Source organism: Haliaeetus leucocephalus, unplaced genomic scaffold (assembly GCF_000737465.1).
Source record: "Haliaeetus leucocephalus isolate CR32 unplaced genomic scaffold, Haliaeetus_leucocephalus-4.0 Scaffold184, whole genome shotgun sequence".
Lineage (NCBI taxonomy): Eukaryota > Metazoa > Chordata > Aves > Accipitriformes > Accipitridae > Haliaeetus > Haliaeetus leucocephalus.
In genome coordinates, this window is record NW_010972620.1 from 8,501,898 (window position 1) to 8,523,003 (window position 21,106).

A 21,106-nucleotide genomic window follows, 5' to 3' on the forward strand; every position below is an offset into this window, starting at 1 on the left:
CTCAGAGAAGTGCTGCCATGGTCTTAATGATATGCCTAACGTTGAGCATTAGGTTTTCCAAAAGATTATGCAAATTTAAAAAAGAAAATAGTTTTTTTAATGTTCCTGGATATGTTGTTAAACTGTAAACTTAACATTGTAAATGGCTTTTTTTGAAAAAAAACCCAACATATTACAGACTGGTTTTGTAACCTCTTATAAGGCGCAGTCAGGGAACACTGCAGGTGAGACTGAAGGGTATACTTCACTGCTTCCTCTCAGCAGCCTAACCTTCCACAGGGAAACTAAGATTTCATAATCTAAGAATTTCAATTCAAAAAAGAAATACTCTAATAACATTTGTAGCTCAGTAATACAGGCTATACAACAGAGCAAAGAGCCAGATTTTTTTTCTTATTTGTGTTGGCTAATCTAGAAGTAAGACTATTCAACAAGTGACACTGGCTTAAAAATGGTACAAATGAGCAGTCAGCCAGGCCAATAATTAGAAGAGCAAGGCTAGCATGAATTCTTACCACTAAAATCTTTTACTGCTGTGGATATAACTTTGCTTTATGTTCATCAGTCACTCATTAGTAAATGATGATTTTGAAAGAGGAATTCTGCAGCTCTATAGATTCTGTCCTGCTATAAATAACCAGACAGCTTTCAGAGCCAGCATGGCTCTGTCTGCCTTGCAGAAGTTCCAAGAAGTCTTTGGACTTAGGTGGGTTTGGCTCTTTACCAGCTCTTACACAATTCAGAAGGTGTACAGCGAGCTGCTTCAGAGCTGGCTTGATGTTAAAAGGTGACAGAAGAACATTGACTGGCCATATGATTACTGCCCATCAGTAGCTCATTCCCCACCAACTGTGAAATGGCTCCTGTAGTTTTGCCACAGTTTCTCAAGTCTGCAAAAGTCAAACAGTAAACCTAAATATTACCTAGTGGATATAATACTCCTGATCCTTCCAAACAATGTGTAATTTCATGTAGGGAACCTCTGCAGGGACAAGACTATTGTCTCACATACTCCTGTGCTCAGAACTGCTTCTGCTGCTCTTCACCTGCAAGCTGAGTCAGGAATTGCCCCTTTAGTGAACCACAGAAGCACGCAAGTCCTTCAGAAATTTCCAATCACAACACAGGCATCATTATACAAACGGCTCAAGTGTCATAACCCATTTACTGAGGCTCTGCCTTATAAGAAGTGACAGAAAATTTGCACCCAAAGTGGCAGGGGAAAAAAAGAAAAAGTAAACAAGTAAACCTTTGTCATTTTCACCCTCAAAATATTGTTAGCAACCCTAATCAGAATTGAAAGCAAGAACCTTGTAGTTCTGAGTGTTACGAATTACTCCCTGGCTCTAGTTTAAAATGTTCTTAACTCATATCTATACTGTTAGAAATGCACTATGAGGGAAAGATGTAAAATACGACTTTGCAACAAAGACAATTCTCACGTTTATAGAATGTTATTCCAAAGAAATGACAAAAGGTATTCCAGACAAGGGAGCATATACCATTCAAAAAATTATTTAAAAGCCCCTGGTCACATGAAGTTGGAAAGGAAAATTTTAAAGTGAAAAGACAGGAAATAACTTGTGAGTTGAAACAGCTTGAAAGCTAATCCCAGTAAATCAATGAGCTTCTTGGAGGGCCCTTCAATGGGATCTTCAACAATTAATGGAACATGTTACAACTGTGTTCCTGAGTATACCATCAGGAATAAAGTTGTACATAATAATGGGCAGCAGGCAAAAGAAATTTTATGCAGTGTTTTTCTGCAGCTGTTCCTGGAAAACTTCAATTTTGCAAACTAACTTGAACATGCTCAGAGGTTTTCACATACTGGGAGTAATCCTTCAAAATGCTAAGTCTCTTACAAAGATGTTGAGCACTGTCAGTTCTCACTGGCCTCAATTTGAGGACACCAGTAGTATGGAAGATAAGGTCTTTTGCAGGTAAGACAGAACAACCAAAGAGTAATTTCCAGCTGCATACGAGTTTCAGTTGTGGGACTCAGGTACAGGAGTCAGAGGCCTTGTTTTGAACTCCAGCCCTAGTTTCATTTCCCAAATGATCGCTGAATAAGAGAAATACATGGCTGTACTCCAAGTCTCCCACAGAATACACACCCCTTGAAGAGGTTCCCCCAGAGAGACCTGAAACAGTAGCAGGCAGTAGGCACTGACAACTCACAAAAAGAAACATTTGTAAACTGTGTGAAGACCACTGATCTAAGCTTCCTCCCACTGGCACATTAGGAAATTAATATTTTGCATCTTTACAGTTTTGAGAGTACGACAGGAAGGAACCACTTGCACAAAAAGCTGTTCCCACCTTCTGTTTGAGCTCACTGGTTTCATTGATGAAACAATCTCTCTCCTTCTCCAACTGGTAAATAATCTTCCTTTGTTTCTGAGCTTCATTCTTATAATTTTGGATTTCTTCTTCCAAGTTCTTCTTTGACTGTTCGTGGAGCTTCACCAAATTTATCTGCTTCTGAGTAGCACTGGTAGCCTTGACCAAGTTCTACAGGGAAGACAAAATAATGACTCTTGAGCTGAAAAGGCAACACTGCCACCACTATGACAAAAACATGCCATTGTCTAAGTGGATTATGGACTTCCCAATGTTACTACCCCTTATCTAATTTGTTCAGTTGAAATACTTGAGTCTCAAATCTGATTTTTTTTTTTTTAAATCTCTAACAGAGCTGCAAAATAGTGCTTTTTCTGATTTGAAGTTAAAACACTAGTGTCTGCCTTACAAAAAAATTGCTAGGATTGTTAACAAGTGGATATAACTAATGACTGGAAAAACCTTACCAGCTTTAGGGCATTTAGATTCTAAAACATGCCAATAGCCAGTAAAATAAATAATAAAGCCAAACACCCTTCCTTCTCATGTCCTAAATAGCAAGTTCAAACTGGAAATTAACCAAGCTTGGTTTAAAATTATGCATAAGGGTTAAACAGAAAACACCAAGATACCATCTTTAAAAAAAAAATCAGCCTTCTGGTCCCACTTTGAAATTTCTTTCCCTATACAAAGCAGGTATTTGTTGCCTGCCAGATCTGAGCCTCTCCTAGAGTCAAGACACAGGACAGTGAATCTATACCAAGTAAAGCACCTCAGAAATCATCTTTTAGCATTGAATTTACTAGATTACACTTCAGGAATGCCCATAAACATGAGATGCTATCCTGCAGTACAAGAACCTTGGGCTGATGGAAAATGATCAGTATGAGAAATGGACCTAAAAGCAAGGATTAACATTAACACAGCCTGCCAAGCTACTACATGGTGCATCATTTTGGTTTGTTCTTTTACTAGCAAAGACTTAGTTTGCCTAGATTAATATAAAACTTCATATGCTACAGAGTGTAAAAGCACAGATGTAATGAATTCTTTGGATATCAAAAAACAGGTCTGCAATAAAGGTGAACACACGTAGCATTTTTTAACTCCCTAACGGTTTATATGTTAAAATTTAGAAATCCTTTGTGTGTTTATGGATACTAATGCTATTTCAATGCACAGAAAGGAAGCAGTGTGAGCATGTGCTTAAGGAAATCTGAATGCTTTATTTAATGTTATTTATTCTACAACATTTCTGTGCTGCTGTGAGTGTTTAAACTACAGACATTTAATTCTCAAGCTGTGAGATTTGTTTATCAGTATTCCCAGCGCAAGCTCACCTTGCTTAGCATGTCCCTTTCCCTCACAAGCTCATCTATAGCTTTCTTGTCAATCTCCGCCTGCTTTTTGGCAGCCTCCAACTCTAGAGAAAAAGAGGAAAGAGAATAAATCCTGGGTTCAAACTGTATGGCTGTTAAAAATGCAGAAACAACTTAGCGGATTTTTTAAAAAGCCTTAACATTATATGAACAGTTCAATTAGCTATGACCAGGTTTTGCAACCACAGGTATCAGCTAATGATGTTAATAACTTATTTGGGTACTTAGAAGAGCTTAGAAGAACTCAGGCACAGTAATTAAGGGTAGGAGGACTTATTATACTTGGGTGTTCAAACCAAGATACCACAAAGAAGTTGTATTTTTAGAAATCAAACTAATTGAAGACACTGAAAATCAGAGCCTTTTAAGAAGCTTCAGTGTAAGCATCCAAAAATTGAGGCACTTTCAAAAACAGTGACTTTCAGAATTATTCTAATCCCTCTATGCGAAGTCCAGTTCTCCTTTGAAGCAGTGAGATTCTGCTGGCTTCAGTGGAGGTAAACTACTTGCTATGGGTCAAGATTAACACTGGACATATACTGTTAAAAAGATATTAAAAATTGGAGACATGTTTTCACTATATTTTAAGATTAATTAAAACCTGTTACACTAACACAGCAGCTCAGGAAATGCAGTACATTGGCTACTAATGACATGTCTTTTTGCAATATTTGACAAATCTTAGCACTGCATTCTCAGGCCTTCCAGTACAGATTTTAATTTCCTAAGTTCCTTTCTCCTTTCTAGTACAGAGCACGACCTTAAGCATTACTAGCAAAACACTTGTGGGAAAGCTCTTCCACCCTCACAGAGATGTATGAAAAACAGACACAACTTCCCATAAATACAGTTATATGGAATGATTCTTATCTCATACATGCAGTCTCTTCAGGACGCAAGCTAGAAACAAGCAAGAGCAGGGAGAGGCATTTATGCCAGTATATATCAACTTGAACGAGATGAAGTTTTTTTCTGCCCCAAAAAATAAAGTCTCATCAACTCAAATATTTTACCAGCTTCATAATATTATTTTAGAAAAAAATAAATAAATCATAAAACTGGAGGTTTTTCTGAAAATCACTTTGAAAATGTGTCTAATTTTATTTCAAAGCATATTTGATTTTGAAATTTACTTGCATTTTAAAGTTAAAAAAAAGAAAATGGTTTTAAATGCTCAAAAATACCCCAAAAGGGTTTTTTTTAAAGTTAAAATATTTTATTAGACCCAAGGCATTTTCTTCCAAAATTTCCATCTGTCAAAAATGTTGAAAGTTCCTTCTTAAAGTTTTCCAGATCTGCTAACAAGTCAAAGTCAATGCTTGGACAGCTCTAGTATCCACGATGACCAACTGAAGTTCTAAACATACCAAAACTAAGTTTATCAGTTAACTTGCACATATACATTTCCAGGCTGTAACTATTCAGCAGAATCAAATCAGGAAAAAAGTGTCCCCTAACCATGTCTGATTTCAGTAAGCTCCAAGATTGATTGTCTCTCACAGGTCAGTGCAGGAGCAACGAAGGTGCATTGTAGACAGCTCTCTATGTGACATGGCACAAACTGGCACACCCCAAAGTTCAGTTATGTCTGTTGTATTTTCACCCCACATATGCTACATTATGAAAATTCTGTAAGCCTGCAAGGTTTTTAAAATGCTCCTGTAGATTCCAACTGTCATTTATACAGTCTCATACTAGACATTAAAGGAGAATGATCCTAACAGGAGGATGTACCCTGAATGAATAAATCACAAATCAGAAGACAGATCCACCCATCAGTTAGGCACTAACCTCTCTCCAGTCCAGATATTTGATTTTTTAGGGTGTTTCTCTCATGTCCTGCATCAACTTTTTGTTCCTCTGCAACACGCAGCTTATTCTGGAGAACATCTCTTACTTTGTTCAGCTTTGATATTTCAAGGCGCATCTGAGCCACTTCATCATCCCTGGCCTACAGAACAGCAAGAAGGAAAGGGGAGAGAAGTATTCACAGAAAGAAAATGCCTCTGTACTTGGTATATGTTTGTTCCATGAAATTCAGGAAGCAAATGTCTAAATGCTGTGGGTCACCTGAGAGATGATAATTAGTTAACTGAACAATATTAAAAATAATTTAAACAAAGCCAGATAGGGAAAGGAAAATGATAATCAAATCTTATGCTTTAGGGCTGAAGACAATCAATAAAGAATCCTCAGCTGCAAACCTCACACAGCACTACCCAATTAGTCCTGCAGATTAAACACGTTCAGCTCTAATTTCCTTTGAAGTATTAGGAACAGTGACTGTGATGAGAAAGATATCTGTACTGTGTCTGATTGCATGTCCCTAATAGCAGGTATCTATTATCCCCATCTCTTTTATAACCTATGGCTTTAAAGAAAAAGCAAAATGTAGAGTTCATCTCATTTGTTATACAAGCAGAGGAGAAAATAATCAATCAAAACACTGCATAACTGGTTACTAGGAAACACAACCAATAATCACAACAGAAATTAGTCTATTTCTTTTTAAGAAGTAAATATAACTTCCTCATATAATTCAGTACCACAGTTAGGTTTTACGGCCATCACAGACTACAGTGTTCCACTTACAGCTCAGATACAGATTCTGTGAGATGGTGAATCCTGCTATGTGAGTATCCTCTGGGAGGATGTGAATCTCCTCAATTCTTACTGACAACCTTCAGGAGATTTATGAGTACTTTCACAGTTTGGGTTGCCCAATGTCATAGTGGAGGCACTCAGAACACTGCAGGATGAAACTGCAAGCACAGGGCCCACAAGAAGGCCATCTCAAATCATGACTGGGGAGCTTAGAAACTTTAGCAATAGGCTTAATTACTAAGCGGGCAGTATCTTCTACTTTTTTGTTCCCAGAAGTCCGTGTGCATGACTCTACAAGTTCCATCAACTTTTCTTGAAGTTAGGATAAGATCATAGAATCAAAATCCTCCTTTCAACACTCTAGAGCCCCAAATGTAAGTCACATTTGAACACATTGTAAAGTTTCTAAAAACGATGGTGTTGCTAGAAGTAATGATAAAACCAGATAACCTGGAAAAGACAGTAATTTTTTTTTCAAATAGGTAAGAAAAAGATCCTCCAGTTTGCCTAACAAAATATACCAGAAAATTAGCTCCTACCATACAGTGCATTAAGGATCCAAATCAGAATTATCTGTGCTATATTAGTTGTGAACTGAGCTTTTAATCTGTGAGTAGTTAGTTTTAATCATTCTGACTAACAGTTCCCTTTTTTTTTTTTTTAAAAAATGCTCTCTATTGGCAAACAACATTTTTATTTAGGTGAGTTGGTTATACTTGACTAAACTTTGAGAAGATAATGATTTTCTACCTGAATTTTCTAATGTTTAGTGTCTTATCCCCAATGATGATACAAATGCAAGATATGGTAGACAGAGTAATAACATCTAACACTTATAAATTACCCTTTATCACAAATGCTCTCAAAGTACCCTAAAAAGCATATGCAGAAATCATTTACTCCTTCCCCAACTGAAACTCACCAGCTTCTGAGTGGTACAAAACAACTGTTAAACAATGTAAAGTCAGGCAAGAAAACCCTTTAAGTCAAAAAGTAAACACCATCTTGGTTACTTATAATTAATTTCCCCAGCTGACGCTGTGAGGGGGAAATTTTAGTGTTGGAAGCAACTCCTTTCAGTGGAAGCTATCCAGGACACTATCGTTATAATTTATTAACATTTTTCAATGGCTTTTGGCAACATTCAGTTTATGTTAATCACTGTAAGAAAGTAAGTTGTTGCTCTTATCTGAAGACCTCACAATCGAAAAAAGACCTTATGCTTGTCAAAAGTACCATGCATCCTTCATCAACACGTGTTGAGCATTTTGCTTTATGTGTTTTATGAAACACAGCTCCTCCAGCAGGACAGGTGCTACACTGTCAGGTGACAGGGTTAGAGACTGCACCATGGTACTGCCACAGAAAGAATGACATCCAGTGACAGCCAGATCTATTCCTAAAAACTCCTCAGATTTCCTCCAAAACTGCCCATAGGGAACTATCAGTTCAAGAACTGAGGTCATACCTGTCCCAAGTGGTAAGACTGCCGTCAGAGTGATATGGCTGATAAGATGCATGCATCTTCTGGTACTTACTTTCAGTTCCGCTGTCTTCTGCTGGATGTCCTGCATCACCTCTTCAAACATCACACTGTGCTGCTCGCTCTCTTGCATGAGCTTATTATTTCTCATCTGACATTGCTCAAGTTCCTTACCAGCTCTTTCATTCAAGATCTGTTAGATTAAAGAACAATCCTATTAATTCTTTTTAATCTCATTACGATTTCTACATATACATGAAGACAGAGCCTTCCATCTCCCCAGGAGATAAAAGCTGCTACAGATTGTTGTCTGGTTAAAAAACACTCTTCATTGCTGATGAAATTACTAATGTGAAATATGATACATGTTCATATTGACTAGTGGAAATTATAATTTCTAATGAATAACACAGTGTCATTTTTTTTCTGGGAGCTTAGCAGGTCTCTCTTGCAGGTGGTAGATAAATATTTTACTTCTTGTTAGGCATTTGGCAAGCATCACATAACACAACTTGCTACTTATAATTACTGAAAATGAATATGAGATTCAAATTACTTCAATCAGCATAGGGCAGGGGAGCTCTGTTTCTTAGCAAGCAAATCCTACATTAATATGCTGATAACATCTCTCTGGGCACATGGTTTGCTGAGACCAGGACACAAACCATTTTCCTCTCTAATATGTCTTCAGTCAAAAGCCTGGAACAGCAGTTTCATGGTTTCTATGGAGAACATATACCTCAATACTGGAGCTGCCAGTCTTTTCTTCTGCTTGATGGGACTTCCCCTAACAGATATTACTCCATTAAGTGAGGAAAGCACAACCACCGTATTTTTCACTTCAAGCATTAATGTGTGATAAACTGATGAAGTCAGTATGTACTATGCCCTTAACAAACATTGAAGGAAGAGAAGCAGAATCTCCCTCTTCTGAATGCATGCAGAAGCAAAGACAACGTGAAAACAAGGAATACTGTTTCTTGTGTTGCAAATGTCAGGATAACACTGTGTTTCAGGTGATTCTTTATTGAGACTTGGACATGGGTGGGATGAAGCCTATAGTAGCTGAAAGCACTGTCATGCAAGCAAGGATATTTTATTAGAAATTTCAGTGGAATAAGAGCCGGCATAACAGCCAACTACAATTCAGTTGAGAAACAATAACCCAATGACATTGCAATAGCTGAGACACCTTCTCTTGCAGATGTCTACCCTGACTTTTGCACAGTTAGACAGCTGGTGTTTTGGACAGATTTTTTGCAAAAGACAATGCAGGGTCTCCACAGACACCTTCAAGCCAGCACAGGCAACAAAGCCAGTGCAGTAGTCTGGTTCATTAGCCTAGGCACAGCACTTTATGTGAACTATTGGTTTCCAGGGTAGTTTGGACAATTGAACGCCCCTAAAATCTGCACTTAGAAAGGTTGAAAGGAACTATAGAAAGGAGGACAAAGAATGGAACAGAACCAGGAATTGTAGATATCCTATTTAAAAACAATGTGATTGTCCTGGCATATCATGGAGCTGCCCTCAAAAGCTGCATCAAATCAGTGATATTCAAAGAAATAATCAAGTCTTCTCTGTATCTCTTTATGTGAAGTATTTTACTAAGACTCTATGTTGACAAAAAATTGTCACAGACCTCTACCTTCACAAATTCAGGGACCTGAAGGGAAGAAAAAGCCATAAAAGTCATAAATTTACAAGATACACACAACTCTCAGAGAAGTTTCCCTTGAGGTAGGACTGTTTTACAGTGATGAGATCTCCCCTGCCATTTACTGAAATTGCTTCTCTGAGAGTTTCTCAAAGTCAGGGGAAATGGACTGAAAACCTGAAAATTCAAACACTCACAGAACACTATGTTAGGACATTTCCACATAAAGTTTTTAGAAACAGAATGGGGAAAATCAATCAAAAAGGTTTATGAAGACAGTTCTCTGCTCCTTCACAGAAACTCTTCCACAAGCTTGAGAGATAGAAAAAATTATTGTGACAGAGAAGAAAGAAGGGTCGGAGGTAAAATGACTTTACCAATGCCACTACAGTCAATCAGTGGCAAAACTGGCAATATACGTCAGAAGTCCCACCCGGCAGTCTCCTGTTACTGTCATTAGATCATCCATGCTCTTCACAGACTTTGTCTCATTTGCTGTGATTTTTTCAAGATGATCTCTAACAATATCATTGTGATCCACTACCGATTTCTATGAAGAAATCTCTCTGAAATCTGCCAACAAGCTTTAAAGATTTACTTATTAGTAAAGTAATATTTATATAAAAATAAATATTTATTAACATTTATTGACTTAAAATAATCACCCTCCCTCTCCCTTCAGGAAAACCCATTTTCTTCTTATTTTGACATCCGACCCTAACCTTAGACCTGATGAATACAGTGGGCCATGTACCCTACCTTCTGCTCTTTTAGATGCTGTTCCATTTTCAGTTGTTCTTCTTTGTTCCTCTGAATATGTTGCTGTAAATTCTTGGTCTCAGCTTGCTTGTTACCCATTTCAGCTAGAAGATTTTTCAGCTCCTTCTCCATTTTTTCCTTCTTTCGAGCCTCTCGTGATGCCTCATTCTGATGCAGCTGGATTTCTTGCTGAAGCTATAATAATAAAGACAAAGGTTTTAAGTTCTGCTGCCTTTTATTCAGGAAAACAAGGCCTCTCACCTCTCCTTCCACTATACTTGATTTTAAAAACAGCTTCTATACTACTGTACCCACTACTACATGCAATATGCCAGATCTTCTCAGAAGTAAATGTGTTCTCTAACAGTTGAACAAAAAATCCTGCATGAGGGAACCTATTTACTGATGACAAGAATTTGTTAAGCAACAGTCATTTCACCCACGCAGAAAGGTCTGATACAGTTCAGACATAAAAGCATTGCTCTGGAGGTGCAGTGGCACAAATGTATTTTCAGTTGTAAGTTACCTGTAAAGTGGTACTTTCTGAATGCAGCATTAAAACTAATTAGGGCTTGATGTTGTATTGGAAGGATTTTTATTTTGATTTTTCTATCTCACCAGCAGAAACACTTATTACACTGATATTAAAGGAAAGAGAGAGATATCAGACCAATGTTCATTTTCACAACTGCTCTCAATCTTTCTGCTCTCAAAGTTCCTCTGTGGGAACTTTGAAAGAGGAGATTTCTCTCATGTTTAATAGACTGTCTTGTGACTTCTGCTTTCTCCCCACCCCAAAATGTGATGGAGCAGAATCAGCAGAGAGGAGACACAGGGGGCTGATCCACATGGAAATACTCAGTTCAGCCAGAGACTGGCAATTGAAAGATGTTCTTTGCTGAAAGATTCCTCTCCCTCTGAGCCCACAGATGAAAAGTTGCCAGAACTGACAGGGTCTTCAAGAGGATCTTCAAAAAGACATTGTCATTTAAGCAGTCTGAAGTGGAGAATAATTTCATACTGGGAGAATGGGAGGTGGTTACAAACGCTGTAACAATCCCGTAAATTTAAGGGCTGATGAAGTGAGTATCAGAAGATTAAGGCTGGCAAGATTCACTAAGTTTTGACGGGAGTTTCAATCCTCTCTCTTTTCTCCCATGCCCACAATGCTGTCAGAAAAGCAAAGATTTATATTCTCTTATAATACATTCCCATCCATCTGCTTTAGAAACAGAAATGTGTTCTGTGCATGAAACTTAGGCTGGTCATTATTTTCCTATTTGTGATTAATACAAAACTGTAAGCAAAATGCTGCTTCTATCTCTTCTCTGTTCTTTAAGTGTTCTTTTCTGCTTTTCCTTTCTCCTGTTGTCTTGCTCCAGCCCCTATCTACATTCTGCTTTAAATTCTCTTATGCCTCATTATTATGTTTTTATATTTTGATGTATCAGAGTTCTGTATTCCATCTTCCATTATTTTCTACTTTCTCTCCATTCAGTGGGTATCCTATTGATGCTCAGTCTTCTGTATCTCTAGCTGCTATACACATTTAAAGGAAGCTATACATATTGATCAGTAAAGAAGAGCTGTCTACTCAAGATGGTCAGAAAAACAGAACCTAACTTAAAGAGGAGACAAAAAAGTAAAGCTGAGATGGAATATGACTGCTCTCTACAGACATTGGTGAGGTGAAAAATTATTTAAGCTCAAAAACAGCAGGCAGGAATCCATGTGAAGAAGAAAGTAGGAGGTCTCTAACCATTAGAAAAGTTAGGTTCTGGAAAAGCTTCCCATAAGTAGGGGAGAAAATAGCCTAATTCTCTTTTATGTCAGAATTTGGTACATTCTTAAAAATGATGGTATGGCATCATATGACAACCACAGCCAACAGCAAGAGACCTAGGACCTCCATTCCAGGTCTATATTTTAAGTGGTTCTTTGGAGGCATAAGGATTTACAATGCAGAAAAAAACCCACACGTCCAGTATGAGAGATAACTATGACTCAGGCAAAGGAACCTTGGCCTCATTCAGGGTATTGGGAAGCTATGCAAGCAGCTAGTACATGACAATACACTTTGCAAAGGACATAGCCTAGAAGTAGAGAAAAATATAAAAATCATTCACAACAGACTCCTTTCTGAGCACTCCTGAAAATGTTTGAGATGTGAAAGAACAGGTAGTAGCATACTAGTCAATGGAGATCATTTGCAAGAGTGGAGAATGGTTCAGGACAAAGCCTCAAATCACCACCTGGTGATCTGTACAGACCTGCAAAATGGTTTGATCTGCCTCATTTTTTGCCCTCTCTGTATCCTGCTGCTGCTCTGTGGCTTGAGTTAGACTTTGACGTAACTTCACGACCTCTGACAATAGTTGGTCTCGCTCCTTTGTTATGTCTTCTTTAAGTTTTAGCAAATCCCGGATACTGGAAGCAAGGAAATAATAGTCAAGCAGTGTCACAGGCCATTTCTGTACTTCCTTCTACGCCAGAGCAAGATCTTTTGTGAGAAACAGGAGTTTGAAAGTAATTTGTTTCATTTTAAACTCCTCTTGGAATAAGGCTCTGCTGGTCAATTGAATTATATGCTCTACCTACTGTGATTCTAGTCACTGTCAACATAGGCAGCTTTAAAAGCTAACCTAGTCCAATAAATCACTCTTTCTTGTTTTATCACACCCTCATGGGTCTGAATAAACCTTCAGTTTCCCAAAAAGGTAACAGGGAACAAAATTCCTTCCTCTCCACCCATTCCAAAATTACTCAGGGACCAAAAATGTTACATTGTTGTAACCAGTCTCTCTGCAGCTTACCTGACTGGGCACCTAGCTAGGTTATGCCTTACAGTCACCTAATAGAAGAATAAAACAGACTCCCTGTTTGGACACATTTACAATCTGAAAGAAAAGTCCAAGCAGTGTGGGTTCAAGCTCAACCTTAAAAAACAGCCTTACAGTTTTAAAAGACTATAAGGACTTGTCTAGTCCCATGGCCTTGTCACTGGATAGAGTAAGCATGGAACTGGAGGGCAATACAGAAGGAACTTTAAGGAGAAATTTTAAGTAAGCAGGTCTCAGCAGCCTGGGCAGCAGCTGGAAACAGCAGGAGTGAGGTCTTGGCAAGGTAACAGCTCCTGGCTCTTGCAGGAAAATGGAAAAAGCAGCCACGGAGAGCTGCCTTTAGGGAGAGTTATACTAGGGAAGGCTTAATGACCAAGCTTTTAGATCCAAGGAAACCTGTTACACAAGTCCAGACCATTTCAGGGACAGAAGGTGAAGGAGTGGATTTCTCATGCATCCAGGTGGTTTATGTGCTGGCACATTCCTTGAAGGGGAAATATTTGAGCACACTAAAGGCCTTGCTCACAGACACAAGTCTTGTTTATGCAGCCTGGATACACAGTGCATGGGGATAAGATAAATAAATACCTTACACTGTGTGAAATTTTCAAGCCAGAACCAGCTGGGTCAACCATCAGCAGTCTTGATAGAAAGTGCACAGGTCATAGGGACAATATACTTAATCTTATCTTTGAGTTTATACTTAATCTTACAGCATAAGCACTGTCTGAGGACCTGATACTACAAACACTAGCTTTTGGAGGGCTTTTGAGGATCATTATTATGTGCACAGTGTAGCAGCTAGAGGGTCCACCTGAGACTAGGTCCCTCTATGCATAAGTATTCAGAAAAAAAAACCCATAGTCTTGAAAATGCATAAATATAAAATGCAAACAAGAATACAGACAGTGATAATGCCTTATAACAAAGCTGGGAACAGAAGCGAAATCATGTCTCCTGCTTCCTTGACTTACTCACTTGACCTTGCTGCCATCACATGTAAAAATATTGACAGGATCCTGTTCTCAAAGACAGAGTATGTTGAAATGCTAGTCAGATAAAACAATACGACAGATACTGAGGAAGTGCGTAATACCGATTTTTATTTGATCTCTCAGCTTAAGCCAATGCTGAATGAACTCACTCAGAGCCTGATTCTGTACTTGCTCACTGCATAAACACATAGACTAATAAATGTGCACTCATGAGAAAAGCAAAAGGTAGAAAAGACCTCTCCTTCTGTTTTCCAGTGTCTTTGTACTGTCTAAACGGCTAAACAAGGTGTAGAATGATAAAAAATGAGATCAGGCTTTTCCCCTCCCTGGGGAAACCTTACTTGTACTCCTGTCCCAGGGATGGTCCAGATCCTTGCTCCAGTAAATTAGTTAGGCGTGCAGTTTCCTCTTGCAGTGAATTTATTGTTTCCTTCGCTTTCTGTTCCTTTTCATAGGCTGTATCCACCATTTTCCAGGCCTTTTCAATCTCCTAGGAACAAAATGGAAAACAATTACATAAATTAAATTGGGTTTAAAATGAACAACAAATTAAAATTTCATTGTCTTGCATTTTGGTTAATTAAGAAAATAGAATTTCATGCCTTTTCATGCTTAGATTCACAACAGTTTTCCTCACCAGTTGTCTTTTCTTTTGGACAAGGGTATAGCAAACATTTTGAGCCATTCAGGCTATTTCAATTTATACCACAAAAGCTCTAAGACACATCGATCCTAACATTATCAAATCTCACTCTATGAGGTTTTGGTCATCTGAGTCCCACTAATATCTAAAAATTTACTGAAAATTCAGTGCCCACAAAGGTACCATCTACTTAAATAGCTCACTTATGTCTGTAAAAATCTTATTAGCTGTTATGACAATGAACATCCAATTTGATTTGGATGAGAAAAAGATGTTACTCTGCGCTTATCTCCCTCTTTGTTCATTTTAATCTGTGAGCACCTAGTGTATTTTGATTTTAACTACATATTTAGACAAGCCACAATTCTCATGCCAAATTTCAGCACATGGAATTACTTGAATGACAGACTCGCGTGCCTCTCAAGCCCAGGGTTTGATATCCATAAACAGGATAGGGGAGGAGGGTTCACTTGATTTTTTAACTTCCTCTGCATCTCTCTTCCTTGAATCAGATCCTTAAAAATAATACAGCAGACTTATTCCTTGCCAGGTTCAAACCAAGCTCCTACCAGTTCTGGAATCCTGTGCTAAAAAATGCATAAATTCAGAAAGCAACTGGACTGGAAGAAAAGTTCCCAAAGACTCAGTAAATAATGAAGACACTACTTCTGACACTAGAAGTCCCTGAGCTGCAAATCACAGCATGATGTCCTCTCTCTCATGCTCTTTTCTCAGCTGGCTCATGGCGGAATTCTGGGCTTGATGGACTCATACAGATTTAGACTCCAAGTGTGGCTGTGCAGCTCTACATTAGCTCTAGGGTCTCCCTAAGCAGAGCCAGACAGAAGTATCATTACATCAAGCCGTAACGTCCCTTTCAACTCCTACTTGCATCATATGAAAATGAGGCAGGGGAAAAAAAAAATTAAAAACACCTTCACAATGAAGAATATAAAATAATTTAATTTATATCAAATTGTTTACAGCAGGTCTTTGCTGAAATTAATATCTCTGGTTCTATAAAAACCATTTAACTTTAAACTCAAAATGATGACACCTATATTATGGTATATTGTTAATATATTTATTGAACTCTTTTAAACCAAATAAATGTAGTACTTAGCTGTTTACTGCCTAAATTAAAAATTCAAGATATTGAACTAGCAGAAGTAGCAAGCTACCAGAATTTGCTGAAAAGATAACACAAAATATAACATCTGTAGCCTCTTCAAACTGGAGAGGGAATACATTTTCATTTTATTTATTCAACTAGTTCAGCATATCCAAATTTGAGAAACCATCTGGAATTTAAAGATCAGGAATGTTTGCTCTTCTTTTTTTTTTTTTCCAACCTATTAATAAAGAGTTAAACAGTAGGCTTTACTTGTTCAGAAATTCTAAAGGAGATTATAGTCAATTAAATTCACTACCTACAAACAGTATTTTCATTACTTAATAAATTACTTAGTTCAAAATTTAGTTTGAAAAATGTGCTTTTCACTTACATATCAAGCATATTTAGATAGTTTTAAATATTAAAGTCAATTTTTACATTTTATGCATTCTGAGTTCTAATTTCCATTCAAATGCAGGAATGATCACACATAAAGTATTAAGTATCATCTAGTAAATAATAAATTTTTCATTCATTATTATCTTACATAAAAATGTTCAATTATGAAATTTAAGTAAATGCACAGTAGGCTGAAATAATGGCATGAAGACATAGTGTATCATCTTGACTGGCAGAAAAGCATAAAATATAGCTGTAAATAAACATGTTTCAGATCTGCCAACCAATAAGAGGTAACCAACCTTTCTCTAAAAAAATGCAACTGGAAAATAAGATTAAAGCTGATTACTTAAATCAAAGCTTCCTGCTGGCTGATTAGACTGTGATTAAAATTGGTGAATTAAATCTTTATGATTGGAGTTTTGGCAGATAGAACTGGTGAATAAAATCAATATGCTCTCTGAGAGGTCTTACTGGCTTCAGTGAGTATTTTGTTCTTTTGAGTATTCACAAAATAATCCCCTGTAGTCAATGAGGCCATTCAGATAAGAAGTGATTTCAGGTCACCCTAAGCTGTGGGTTTTTAACTTTATCCTGCTTTTGATGTGTAAAAACAATTGTATTGAATCTGTATGGATAAAACCCATTTTTATCAATAAAGGTAGCAGGGGCAGATGATGGCCCCATTAATAAGCAAAATCTAAACAAGAATTTGCCACAGACTTCAGCATCAGCAAAACTGGGCTTCATTGTAGTTGTTTCTTGGTTGTGTCTTTTACTTTGAATCGTGGATCAACAGATTGCTTCCTTTAACTTCAAAAGTAAAGAGGAGGAAATGTTTGATGGTGGAAGCCTTAACTGAAAAAATATTCACATTATTACTCAGTGGAGAGGGGAACTGAAAGAATGCAGTGCATCAGTATCACTAGGTAATTGCAGTACATGGTTAGATAGGTAGCATGCATTGCAGTCTGTTGTATAATTAAAGATAGAAGTACACTGGATGTTTGCACTTAGAATAATTCAAAAATTTTTGGAGAAGTACTGGAACTCGGGAAATTGTGAAGCAGAATTCATAAAGTGTGACTGCCTTACTTTATTTTCATTAAATACCCCAAAAGATCACATCAGTTTCACTGCTTGGAAACTGAGAATTACTGAAATGCTTTCTTAGTGTATTGGATTGATACCCCCAGAAATTGAAAACTCGGTAATTCCAAGTAGGGCAGTACAAGCTCCTATAAATTCCCCTTCTAGCATTCTTCCAGTGCAGCCTTGTGGATCAGTATCCCTGTCAATGAAAAAGAGAATTGTGTTGCCTTCATGATCAGCTTGGCCCTTTGCTCCTTTGATATGACTGTAAACAGCAGACTATTACATCCAGTTTATTAAAACTACAACACAGAGCACTGAACAACCATCAGACGTTTAACAGCTATTGATTATTACTGACCTGGGTCCTACCAGCCACTCATCTGTGTAGTTAACCCCTGCCCCTAAACAAATCCTACTGATCACAACCAGGCTTCACATGGAGAAAAATTTTGCTCTTGCAACTTTTATTTGTATGTGAAACAATGACCTAGAAGAGGAAGGCTGTACACCTGTTACCCTGATGACCCATCAAGTCACTAAGATTTAGGGCCTTAATTTGAAGCAACTATACCATTTTTCAAGAACAGTCCCACTAGGATCCTCTTATCTTTTATAAATAATGAAAGAGTGGAGCAGATTGTTTGTTTAATTTAGTGCTGAAGAATACATTCTTTGCTATTTTAGCACTTGAACTTTCCTCAACACTTGCCTTGGGCACTTCTGAAACACAGTTTTTGAATGTTAGTAAAATTGTAGTGAAATGCTACAACCATAATTGAACTTCCCTTCAGAAAGGAGAGTAACATGAAATATGAAGGGTATACCAAACAAAACCCCAAAACATGACATGAACATTTTAAACAATATTCAAATCATTCCTGAACATTTAAAGGAAAGACTAATTCTCATAACCAAACTGAAAAAGTATCAGTGCTGTTTACTTGGCCCACAGCACACCACTAGAAATGAAATGTCACATGTTGTGCATTGCACATCATTTCTAATAGGATCATATTGTCAAGCAGCTTTTTCACTACAAAATCTCTTAGCTGGTTCAATAGTAGGTGGTATTGTTAAGCCATACCTTGCCTGAGCTTCAAATTAGCTGCTGAAATTGGAAAGGGTCTTATTTTTCCTACTCTTCTGCTCCTCAGTTTTATGACATTACTAAGACAATGTCTTCTCAGCTTGGGAACATCTTTAAGGATTGCCTCTGCTACTGTACACACTCAGAGTATTGCCATGTAATAGCAGAAAGAAAATTATAAGAATCATCACAGTTCCTGACACCCACCTACCAGGTTTTGATTAGCAGCAGTGAAAATCAACAAGATCTTATACACAGTTTTCCTCCTCCTTGAGGATACTTTGAGCAGTACCATGGACTTGCAAGCTGCAGCCATAGGATGACAGCATTGCTATTTATATTTATTCTGAGTGTATTTTCTTCATAATTCTAAGGACAAGAAACTTCATTTCAAAGAACTTCTATTTCTGTAATGTTCATAGATCGCTCTGGACTGTTATACTGAATTTACTTTATTGGAACAAAACACTTTATTGTAAGGCATGGAGGTTTCTCAACTAAATGCTAAATTAAAGCCTGTCTAGGTACCACAGCCTAAGTTTTTAAACCATCAGAAGGAAAAAAGTTCAAAATATAGTCTTCTGATCATTTGGCAGCTTTAGGTTTCTGGTAGTCAAACCTCACTGCAAAGCTAAAAACTTCAATTTGGGGGGGGCAAGTCAAGCACTTTGATTTGACAGAGTGCAAATCAATAATAACAAAGAACACATCAGAGTAAATTGGCAAAATCACACTGAAATGCTATATAGGATTCCTTTTCAAAAACACCATGAAACATTTATTTATATGAGTTGATGACACTGCCCTGGTCTACAATCCATATTTCAGCAAGTAAGCAGATTTTTTTTATGTTCTGGCAATAGTTAACATCCAAGCAGTCCTTCAAAAATATTAATGAATCAAAAACTGTATATTAAGTTGAAAATGTGCTATTTTACAGAAGGAAATATTAAACTAAAACTATTAGTGAGTCTTTGAAAGCTGATGGAGTTGGTTTAGTGCAAATAAACACAGAATTTGACTGGGACCTATAAAAATATCAGGCTGAGGAAACAAAGCGATCGGTAGCAAAGCAGAGGTCAAAGAACTGGAGATGCCAGCTCTGGCTAGTTCTCTACATAAAATAAAGTATTCTTGTAGATGCTTTTCTTATTACCATGTTTTTCATTAGCAATTTCAGATCATATTTAATGCAATTCCAAACTTTACCGTCTTCATTGATGCTATAGTTCCCCGATCATCTTTAGAGAGCTTTGTGAGAGCAGCTACTTTAGATGAATTCACCACAAGCTCAGCATTCAGCTCCCTGCATTTCTCCATGAGGCGCTTTTCATTTTCATGAGATTTCTTCATAACAGCATGGAGCTTCTCATATTCTCTTCGGAATTTTTCCAGAGTTTTATCTCCCTTAAGTAGATTGATGACTTCTTGGAAGTCTTTTTCCAATGCTTCAAATGCACTTTCTTCTAGATATGGTTTGCCAGACTTTTCCTGAATGAAATTAGATAGATAATCAACAAACAGGAGGAATTCAACATCTCACTTATGACCCCAGAATATAAAAAAGCAATATACTGAGTGTGTAACAGCTATTAAGAAATCATGACAAAATTTTCTGAAATAACAGTTCTCTTGCTAGCATATGATATGGACATTGCAGGCTATTTTTCAAACAGGTCTCCCCCGATTTTACTGAAATAATTTGAGCTTTAACAGTCAGAGTTTCTGTAACTGAGTACTACTGAGCCAGAACTACTTTAAAGATAGGTCTATAAAATACCATCATTGCAATAGTGTTTAAATAATACATCAACTATTCAGGAAGCCCAGTATTTTAGGCTCAATTCTTCCCAGTTCTCTACACTCTAAAGTCTGATTAGTACTCACGATTTGAACATAAACAGTTTAAAGGCGAGAATTTTCAAAATTCTAAAAAAAAAAATAAATTCTGAGAGCAAAATGACACGGTTCATTGTTTTTGGAGAGGGGAGGATCTAAATTCATGCAACCTGGAAAACCTGACATTAAAAGGGTAAAAACAGACCTTTATGACTTGAAAGAAAGGTCAGGCTGCGCGATGCACCGAGGCAGAGGCACCGGCTCCAAATCCCCCCTCCTTGCCAAGGCTCTGATTTGGGGGGGGGGTGTGTGTGTCTGTGTCAGAAACTTCAATGGGAAAACAGCAAAAGCAACCTGAATATTAAAACTCACACTCCTGTTGGCATGGAAGGGTGGTCTGCGTGGCATGGCCCAAGTTTGGTGCGTAGCCCCTTCAAACGCGCTCTGTTGCCCACAGCAACGAATTTGGGGTTCTTCTTATTTCATCCTCCTCTCCAGCATCAAACCCTCAGTTTTGATCTCATTTACGTTTGTGATCATAAGTAAAGTTAAAAGAAGAGCAGTAATGGCATACCTACGGGGGGGATCACACCCATGATCTTAAAAGTAACAGGTGTTCCTAAATGTTAAGTGTTCTTACTGCCTACGTACAAGCAGCCCAATTGCTCCTGCTTTCAACACAGGATCTAACTGAGCTCTGCTCGCAGGAGTAACTCGACACACAAAGACGGTGTACAGATACAGATGACACATCCATGATGTGGCTGGGCTTATTCTGAGGCACGGCATTCGTCCTGTCCGAAAAACAGGCGGGGAACGGAGGCGGGGGGGGCTTACCTCAGCCATGCTGCCGGCGGGCTGGGGGCGGT

At 37.8% G+C, this 21,106-nt stretch overlaps 1 protein-coding gene across 1 annotated transcript in view; it reads right to left on the bottom strand.

Annotated features, from left to right (window-relative positions):
* Nucleotides 1-19,886, bottom strand: part of CFAP58 (cilia and flagella associated protein 58) — a 57,193-nt gene extending 37,307 nt beyond the window's left edge. The window contains exons 1-8 of the mRNA XM_010564775.1: nt 19,608-19,886; nt 14,402-14,550; nt 12,496-12,652; nt 10,226-10,420; nt 7,865-8,002; nt 5,514-5,673; nt 3,684-3,766; nt 2,323-2,514 (exon numbers count right to left, since the gene is read on the bottom strand). Of these exons, the coding sequence (XP_010563077.1) occupies nt 2,323-2,514; nt 3,684-3,766; nt 5,514-5,673; nt 7,865-8,002; nt 10,226-10,420; nt 12,496-12,652; nt 14,402-14,550; nt 19,608-19,751 (1,218 nt within the window). The 5' untranslated portion in view covers nt 19,752-19,886. The remainder of the gene's footprint in view (nt 1-2,322; nt 2,515-3,683; nt 3,767-5,513; nt 5,674-7,864; nt 8,003-10,225; nt 10,421-12,495; nt 12,653-14,401; nt 14,551-19,607) is intronic.
* Nucleotides 19,887-21,106: the final 1,220 nt, after the last annotated feature.